Here is a 9,539-nt window from a genome sequence, read left to right on the forward strand (position 1 = left end):
AAAATGCGCAGAAAACACAGCGTCCATATAATTATCCTCTCCTGTGGTACAGTATTAAATGTAAAATCGTATAAAACATTTTGTCCTCTATGGTCTCAAGAAAAGGACTTAAAGGACAAAGAGCCAGCTCCTCCATCTGTGTGTGTGTGTGTGTGTGTGTGTGTGTCTTCCAGCGTGAGCGCATTCCAGCTCCAGCAGGGGGCGGTGTTATCATTCTTATCACATTACCTGTGCCGCCCTGGTTCAGCCATGCTTCTCACTTTCCTCCATGTCAACAACACTAGTGGAGTCTGGAACCCCCCCCCGCCCCACAAAAAAAATAAAAATAAAATCAGATATTGAAAACAAAAAGAAAAAAAGGCAGAATAACTGGAGTCGCTTCTCTTCTCCCACTAACCACACACTGATTGTGTTCTAGATGGTGTGTGTGTGTGTGTGTGTGTGTTTGGGGGGGGTTCCTCTCTACAGGTACTCTTCCTCCTTCACGTAGAGAATCTCATGGGCTGGGCTGGGAACCTGCAACAAAAAAGGGAGGAGACGGACGTCACACTGAGCTCCATGTGGAAAAAGACGTGCAGCAAGATAAGATAAATGTTTTCTCTGTAAAAAAATAAAAATAAATTTAAAAAAAGGGACATTCAGCAATGTCAGTTACATTCCTGTTTTGGGTCAGACTGACGATTTCAAATGGATTTAAAGGGCATTCAATAAACACACACACACACACACACACACACACACACACACACACACAAATGTAAATAATGTTATAACATTGTAATAACAATTCCTTAAATCCTATTCCTTGAAAGTGGAGGGACCAAAAATCCCTTGGATCCCCTTGGAGATTATGTATTCAAATCGTTCCTGTAAACATAAAGGGCATTTTTATGATAATCAGTGCAAATAAAGGTTACATTGTCTCCTGAAGAATAGATTCCTTCTTTCTCTGTCTATCATGCTGACAAACACTGTGTATATTTTACTTCATGATATGCATAAGGTTGACATGCTGCCCTCCAGATATTTACCTTGTTACAGTATTTGACCTACTATGAGCTGGGAACTATTAAGCTTGGGAACGAGAGTCCAAGTATTAACAGGTATTTTTTAGTACTAAGATTTTTGCACAATACTTTACCACTTTAAGGAGCCCTATATATTCTAATAAAACAGGGAATCATTTATTATAACATAAATTCAGAAATGAATAGAAGCCAAAACTGTCAAAATGCCCCCTCCCCCTAGTGGCCAAATGACAGCATGCTTTCTATTTGCTAACATCCGGGTGCCACGCACTGAGCCCACTCTGCTACGTGGGTGGGCGCTCAGGGTTCGCAGCCGGGTGGGGCGTCTGGTCGGCTGTGGTGGGGTGGGCCTTGCCCTTGCGCAGGGCGGGTGGTTCGGGCGGGGTTATGGTCTGTCGGCGTTGGGCGTGGATCAGGCCTGCGCTCCGTGCCTGGCGCCTGCAGCTCGGGTTCTGTGCCTGCGGCTGCGTCTTGCACGTGGTAGTGGGTTGTATGTGTGCGCCGCCAGGATGCAGGTCCTCCTCGTGCTCCCTGGGACAGGGTTTTGCTACTCTGGTCCGGGCATGGGGGTTGCTCCGCGGGCTTCTGGCTTCTCTGGCTGCCCAGGGGTCTTCTGTGGATGGAGGGCGAGGTGCTTGGGGCTTTCCTTGAGCCGTTGAGTGTCTATGCAGCTGCGGCGCGCGGGGGTGGCTTCGGGGCCCTTTCTTGCTGCTTGGAGGCACCAGGACATAATCCTAACCTTTTACACCAAAACCAATTGGAATAAGTCCTGTACACCTACCGGTGGACACACACACACACACACACACACACACACACACACACACTGCTTTGAACGCACCCTAGCACCCTCCTTGTTGCATTCCTCTCCTTTCCTCCCTCATTTACTGCCATAACTATGACAGGAAGAGGCCACGTGCTCAAATTGTTGTTCCAGTTTTCCTGGACCTGATTAACTCTGTTTTTCGATACATGTTGTTGTCCAATGTTTGTTTCTGTTTAAATGTTGTTTGGTTCTGTGTTTAACTCTCACCCGTGGTGAATTTCCTCCTCTCGGAGTAGTAATTACTTGTATATAGACCCAAACAGTAGTTCACCATAGAAGGGGATTGGTGGTGGTTCTGTACAACAAAAACCTGTGCTCTTGTCATCCTACAGATCGTCCACAGGACAGAGTTATTGCAGCAGTTCTTGATGATTTAAGAATTAATAAAGAGTTGCATTGCAGGCTGAGGACTTGAACTCCACTTGCAGACTAACGCTGTCCTAGATGCCATGACATACAAATACTCTGTGTTGTATGTCCAGCATGCTGACAGCACAGGTTAAAAAAAAAAAGAAATTAGAGGAGGTATTTTAAGTTATTGCACAATAAATTAAATTGGCATAAATAAATACGCCATTTTTTTGTATTTTTGATTATTTGGTCAGACAGACCTACAGAAGTTAGAATACAACTTTACTGTACTGTATATAGCATTAGTCGTAACACTGGCGACACTAACAGCAGCCCACCTGGTTGACTCCTCCCACAACCAGGAGGCGATCTCTGATGACGATGGAGGAGGCGGAGCATCGAGGCACCGTCATGGGGGCCGCCCTCTCCCATTTCTTCTTCTGCGGATGGAATGCCTCCACTGTACCCAGAGCCGAGGGCTCGTGACCTGTGCCACCGCCCCCCAACGCCCGCACACACACACACACCCACACACACACACACACACACACACACACACACATACACACACATACACACACACACAGTAAATGAGATGGTTGTCACATGTCACAAAGGACCTCCTAAAGGAAGGATTATAAATGAATTTGCCTCTTTTGACCACTATTGCTACACTCTATCACAACTTGAGTCCTCTGCTTCTCAGAGTGTTCTATGTATTGTAAAACCTAGTCCAGTGTGTCCCATGTACGTATATCCAAGCAGGCTAACTGAGGTCAACGCCGAGTTTCAAACGATTCTGAACCTGGCTAATGAAACCCAACCTCAAACCCAAAATGCCACCCATTTGCCACTTACCCAGCCCGCCCGCCACCACCATCCTACCGCGGAGGAACGCCGAGGCGAAGTCGGCTCTCTTGGTTTTCATCGGCACCGTCTCCTCCGACTTCAGCCACATGCCTGAACACAACAAAGAGCAACGGACGGCCCAAACAGTCATTAATACGCAAAGACAGCATGTGTGTGTGATTCTCTGACCTCCAGAGATTTGCGTCCAGCCGGTGCTTTCAGCAAATGAAATTTTTTTTAAGCCAATAAAGCTTCCCAAAGCAGCTTCCCCTTATGAGCCAATCAACTCACGTTATGGTGAGAGGACGTCAATCGGTTACCAATCTTCTAAACTGGATATGAATCCAACTGGCAGATGGGTCGGCAGCTTGGGAAGGCCCCATTTCCATCTTTCATCCATCTTTTATAGTGTTTTTCAACTGCTGCGCCGCGAGGGCTTGCCAGGTGTGTTGTGAAAATGTTTAAAATTCTGATGATAATAATGAAAAATTAAGAATGTAAGTGATTGTCTTGTGTTGCAAGATCAACGTTGCAAGGCTGCAGTAATTCATCAGTTTCAGGCAGAATAGCAGCTCCATTAGGACAAGATTCACTCTGAAAGTGATGGCTATTCACAGTGATGAAAGTTTCGGCCCTTTTGGCTTGGACTATTTTTGGCCTCAGTAATTATTTTCAGTTTGTGAGTCGACTCGCTCGACCACTCTTTTGCCAGTGACTCCCGACTTTGAGACGTCTTTAGCAGTTAACAGAATAGTGGTGTGCCAGGGGATTATTTATTGTAAAAAAGAGTGCCGTGGAAGTAAAAATGTTTGACACCGGTCTAGCGGACGCGTACTGTAATCCTTGTTGGTGTCGACGAAACAACCCCTGTGCTAGAGGGTGAGACGGCTGCACAGGATGTTTGCTGAACTTTGATCCTGTTTTCTTTGTCAGAGCCCTGCGCTGGAGTTCAGGGGTCGCAGGTTATCGTCTAAGGCAGGAGGCAGGAGGCTGTCAAGGACAGAAAAAGGTGGCAGGGAAACACAGACGGCAAGGTGATAAAGGGAGAGGGGAAGGGAAGTCTGAATGCTACACACAAACTTTCTTCCTCCCTGCTCTTCGCTGCTCTTTCCATTCTTCCTCCATTATAGTCGCGCTGTGAAAATGAAGGATTCCGCTAGGGATCTAATCTAATCCATTTAGATTGATGCACCCAATTCAAAAGGCAACAATACGAGTCGAGGGATGCAGATTCAAATGGAAAACTATCTCATACCAAACTCGAGTTTGGTGCAGAAAACAGCCCAGAGGGCTTAAGTTAATTTAGTCGATCAGAGAGTTTATGAGGAGAACTATGAAGCGAGATAGGAGCCAATCTTTTCATCCTCGTTTTACCTCTCTGGTCCCGGGTCCCCGTTGAAAGCTACACAGGGTTTGCCATGTTCTCGTGCACTTTAAGCCTCAGAGAAATTTAGCATGTTGATACCTTACAGCGGTGTTTAAGAAACTTTTTTTCTTCCATGGCACACTTTTTACAATTAAATAATCCTTTATAACACTGTTCTGTTAACTACTAAAAATGTCAGAAATAGGTATAAATGTGCTTATTATTAGGGCCTACTTATAGTAAGTGATGCCAGACTTGTGAACGATTCATTCCAGCGAACAGCTCCTTTAAATGACTCAGGAGTCGGGAGCCACTCGGACAAAAGAGCGGGCGAAAGAGTGAATGTTCAACTGAAAGTGCTTAACTCTTGTCCAGATGAACAAAGAGTCAGAAAATCGTACGACTCATTTTGGTGAGTGAGTGAAAAAAAAGTCAAAACCTTTCATCACTACGAATAGTCGTCACCTTTTCCGAGAGAAGCTTGTTGTGATGGAATTTGCATTTGCATCCCTCTGTATCCATCAGAAAGCTCTCAGCTCAGTTCTGCAACACTGTCATGTCTTTCCTGGAGCTCTGGACAAATTGAATTTGACTTGTATCGTACTGCGGTACTGAGGTCCCCCCAGCCAGCCCCCTATTTTTCAACCAGCTGGTCGAGTCTAGGTAGGTCCATTTGGCCTGGCCTGCACGTCACTATGAACCGAAAACAATTCAAAGTACTGCAGGGTGGCCATAATTAGGTGGTGGTGTGGAACAAACACAAGAGCAGCAATCTCTTCCCCAGAATCCCCCAGAGAGAGCAAGAGAGTGAGAAAGTGAGAGAGAGAGAGAAAATTCTCCAAAACGCTGAGTTAGTTTTCACTCTTCTATTTTTTTTAAGACTTTATTTATTTATTATGCTTTGTTTTTGCCGAGGCTTGTTTGTCTGATGGAAATCAAGGCTTGGGCGCATCGTGACTGCGGAGGAGGGAAAGTAACTTCATTGGAGGGGCGGAGAGAAAAAAAATGAAAGAAACTAGAGGCAGAGGGATGGGGAGATAAAAGAAGAGATGGGGCAAGAAGAGGGAGCAGAGGAGGAGAGAGAGAGAGAGAAAGAAAACGGCTGAGAAGACATGCCATCATATGGTGAGGAAGGTGGAGCATGCGACAGCCACCCCCAGCGGCAGGACACAGTGCGATACAAAAAATAAAATGAATAGAGAGAATGCGCAGCTGCCCAAGGCCGCCGCCGCTCATTCTGAAGACATATCCCCCTGCGCTCCACTGGTGTCATTGTTTTTTTGGGTTTTTTTTCCCTCTTCCTTTTTGTTTTAGCTTTGATTTTCAGCCGGCAGACGAAGACGACTCAGGCGATGGGGTCGTTCGTATCTTTCGTGGTGTGTGTGTGTGTGTGTTCCCCGAAAAAAAGGACTGGAGTGGGGAAAAGAAAGAAAGAAAGAAACAAACAAACAAACAAACAAACAAACAAACAAACAAAAGAGAAGACAACAATTGAATCAGGGAAGCGTGGATGTGGTGAAGGATGAGTGCGGGCGGCAGGAACGCAAGTTTGTCCGAAGAAATGGCCTTACCTCGGGCCAGGGCGAGCGATACGTCTTAATATTGCGGCGCGGGTAATGTAACGATAATGGGACATATATCTCTGTGACAGCTACGGGGTGTTTTTTTACTTCTTTTTTTCTTTTATTATTTGCCGGGGTATGCGCGGCCAGACGTATTGGAAAAGGTGGATAATAAAACAATTTGTTTCTGGATCTTTGGGTAATTTAACCGTGTTTCTCATTCGTTTTTTTTTTTTTCTTCTTCTTCTCCCTCTCCTTCCCCTGTCCAGCCTTGCCTTGTCATGTCTTGCCCACCTCATCTCGACCAAAAATGTGATTAGGGATGGGGAGGGGATGAGGTGTGTGTGGGTGGATGTGTGGGAATGTGTGGGGGATTTGCGCTGGTGTCTGACGTAACTATATTTGAGCGCTTTGTGTTCCAGTGTGGCTGCAGGGATTTTTAAGCATGGCCGTATAGGTGTGAATGTCTGACATACTTCTGAAGCCCACTAGACTCTCTGAAATTCTCCAGCATACAAATTAGCACAGACACACAGACACAGACACACACACACACACGCACACTTTTCTCTTTGTACGTTTACATTCACTTCCATTGCACATTTCACTTATTTGGCTTTCATCTGGCCAACTCCAAAGTACGACTGAATCTCCCATACCGTCTGAAATTAATTATTAATTTTCTTTGTACCCTTCTTTTTACCCAGTTCTAACGTTTCTCTTTTATGATCCCTTCCGCCTTTCTTCACCTGCTATTTTTAAAGTGTCCCCTTTAGTACAAAGGACAAGCCCTCTCCACAGGGACAAAACGCTAAATGCCATTTCATGCAATATTGTATAGCATTGAGGACATAGGCCTCATCCTGGTATAAAAATTAATGGTATGGTATAAAAATTGATAAAAATTTCTTCAGCTTGAAGTTTGTAGCAGAGAAAGGTTTTTCAGAACAATGGAAGAGGCACTGTCAATAACTAATGTAACATGAAACAAAAAAGTAAAGCACCGAACCAATCCCAACTATTACCTATGACTATTGACACCACAAAGGAAAGCTTTCTTCCATACAAACGTACCTTGATTCGAGTCAAATATGTTGACGTTTTTTGTGAACTTGGAGCTCTGGTGTCCCCCTCCCTGACGCAGCCCGCCCAGCAGACATAGCCTCCCGGCAGCATCCCACACCACGCCCCCATAGGAGCGCTTGCACGGCATCATGGGTAGCGGCGCCCACGAGCGGCTCTCACAGTCATAAACCTCGAAGGCCTTGATGGGCCGTTTGCACTGACGGCCGCCTGCCGGAGAGAGGAGTGCACGCAATTCGTCGGCATGAACATCTTTGAATTGGTGTCTGGTGAAGAAAACAAAGCCATGACACACGGACACTTGTCTGGCTGTCACCTGCCACATAGATCTTGTTGCCCAAGAGATGTGCATTGGCGTCATAGCGAGGAGTGGACATGGGGGGCAGTTGGGCCCAAACATCCTTTCTCAAATCATATTGCTGCAGGATGCTCCGTGGAAGTAGGTCGGGTCCCATTCCCCCTACTGCCAGGGCACGGCCATCTACAGACAGACAGTCACAGAGTGAGACAGCAATAAAGGACTGCCAGAAGTATTTTTTCTGAACTGGCCTTCAAAGCAAAAACTGAAGGCAGAGAGGTGTTTTTTCAGGGTTGGTTTCTGCTGAACACTTTGCTCACACCGCGGTGCCTCAAGCACCTCAAGCACACAGTTACTATACACTCTGTGAGTACTAAAGGAGACAGCAAGCACCCATTTACACACCGTCAGCCACTTGGAACAGCCTGTCAGTGAGTTCGCTACCACTTCCAGTTCCCCCAAAGCTGGAGAGCAATGAAGGGTGTCTTCAATCAAGCAATCAACTCAGCATGATGAAAGCCGTAATAACTCTCCTCTGGCAATTTCAGAGAAAGTTGGAGTGAGTAGCAGCCTGAATTGCTTCCACTTTGGTTAAGGGCAACACGCCAAAGCCATTAGTGATCGAGGGAGAATTTAGCTGACTTTTAGAACAGGACTTTTATACCTGCACAAGGACTGATTGGACTGTATTTGTGAAGGTGCCTATGAAGGTGATTTCTCAACCTCAGCTATCAGCCTGTATCTTACTTCCTTGTCAGGTGTTTTTTCACTAGTGAAGCTGCCGCATGGAACAGCATTACCACCATCCATCTTAACCCCTTAAACTTTAAACCACTATGCAGACCATTTAGCCTTTATCTTAGCCATCTATCGTGACGCACCTCTCACGATGAGAGCCATGCCCATCATGGCCTCTCGCAGGGGGCTCCTCTTCCTCCACCGGCCCTCCTCTGTGTTGTACACCTCCACCGCCTTCAAGGGGCTTTGGTCCTCCCCTACCCCACCGACAATCAGGATCTGCTTCCCCAGTACAGCCACGGCTGCACCTGCCCTTGGGGTGGGCATGGGGGGCAGGCTTATCCACCGGTCACCCTGCAAAAACAGATGTCTTTCTTTTTTTGAAAAGAGCACGAAAAGGCTTGACCTCTAACTGGAAGTAGAAAAAAAAAAGTCCCATTATCTGCATCCCTACCTCAGGGCTGTAGAGGTCCAGGGCAGTGCAAGGCCTTCCCGCCGCATCACAGCCCCCCAGCATGTACATCTGTCCCCCCACCTCGGTCAGAGTGTGGTAGACACGGCCGCTGGGCAGGCAGGCCAGGCTCTGCCAGTGGAACTCGTTGGCAGAGGGCACTGACATGGCTTTGGCTGCCCCACCGCCCACAGCGTGGAAGGTAGCCCAAAGAGATGGAAAGATGGGAATCTTTGGAAGGGTCAAGTGATACTGGGGGGAGGGTCTTGAGGTAGAGGTGGAGATTTGTGCGGTGGTAAGGCCAGTCTTCTACCAAACAAGGAATGGATGGTCCACAGGATCACCCTTAGGCCCTGGTGGAACAGTAACACAAAACCGTAACAGTAGTGTGTTAGTAACCCACAACTGAAGATGAGCAAATCCCATTCTGATTACTTACCTTACCATCACGTTACATAATTTAGCAAATTCTGTGCCATCTCATTCTCATGCGAGGTACATTCGCAAGACTTCAATTCGATTGAAGGTAGCATCGGCAGCGTCACACACGTTTCTTTTTGGTTTTTATTTTCATTTAAAGGTGGAAGAAAACTCAAAATCAGGAAGTGCGGAAGAGTTTGAAGAGAAGCAGTGAGGGCAGTTTCATTTGAGTCATGGTTTAAAACATTTGACAGACATATTTAGCACCTTGACAGATAATAAAGTCATACATTCATGCGTGTACAACTATGTTCCTCTTCCACATGCAACTCAGATAAGCGAATCACAACAGCAGACAGCTCTTATATTTTGACTTTCCTTCTTTGGCTTTTATCTCATCTCCGTACGCCACTGTGTTGTGTTTCATTTGGTTTATTTGATCTGTCTCCGTCATCCCTCCCCGGCACTCCAGTTCCCTGCCAGTAACCTACTTCTCCTGCCTACACTCCTGTTTCCACTCGGGAACCGAGGAAAAAGTCAGCCAAGTGACGTGGGAAGAAGGTTCTG

The 9,539-nt window shown here is 46.4% G+C and overlaps 1 protein-coding gene across 1 annotated transcript; it reads right to left on the minus strand.

Moving 5' to 3' along the window:
* Positions 1 to 462: 462 nt before the first annotated feature.
* Positions 463 to 8,720, minus strand: klhdc8a (kelch domain containing 8A; the record flags this gene model as incomplete). Its single annotated transcript, XM_079999972.1, has 7 exons — positions 463 to 516; positions 2,544 to 2,692; positions 3,064 to 3,165; positions 7,057 to 7,275; positions 7,382 to 7,546; positions 8,245 to 8,455; positions 8,556 to 8,720. 7 exons carry the CDS (start codon positions 8,718 to 8,720, stop codon positions 463 to 465), a joined length of 1,065 nt encoding a protein of 354 aa, XP_079856098.1.
* Positions 8,721 to 9,539: the final 819 nt, after the last annotated feature.

Source organism: Zeus faber, assembly GCF_960531495.2.
Source record: "Zeus faber genome assembly, chromosome: 5".
Classification (NCBI taxonomy): Eukaryota; Metazoa; Chordata; class Actinopteri; order Zeiformes; family Zeidae; genus Zeus; species Zeus faber.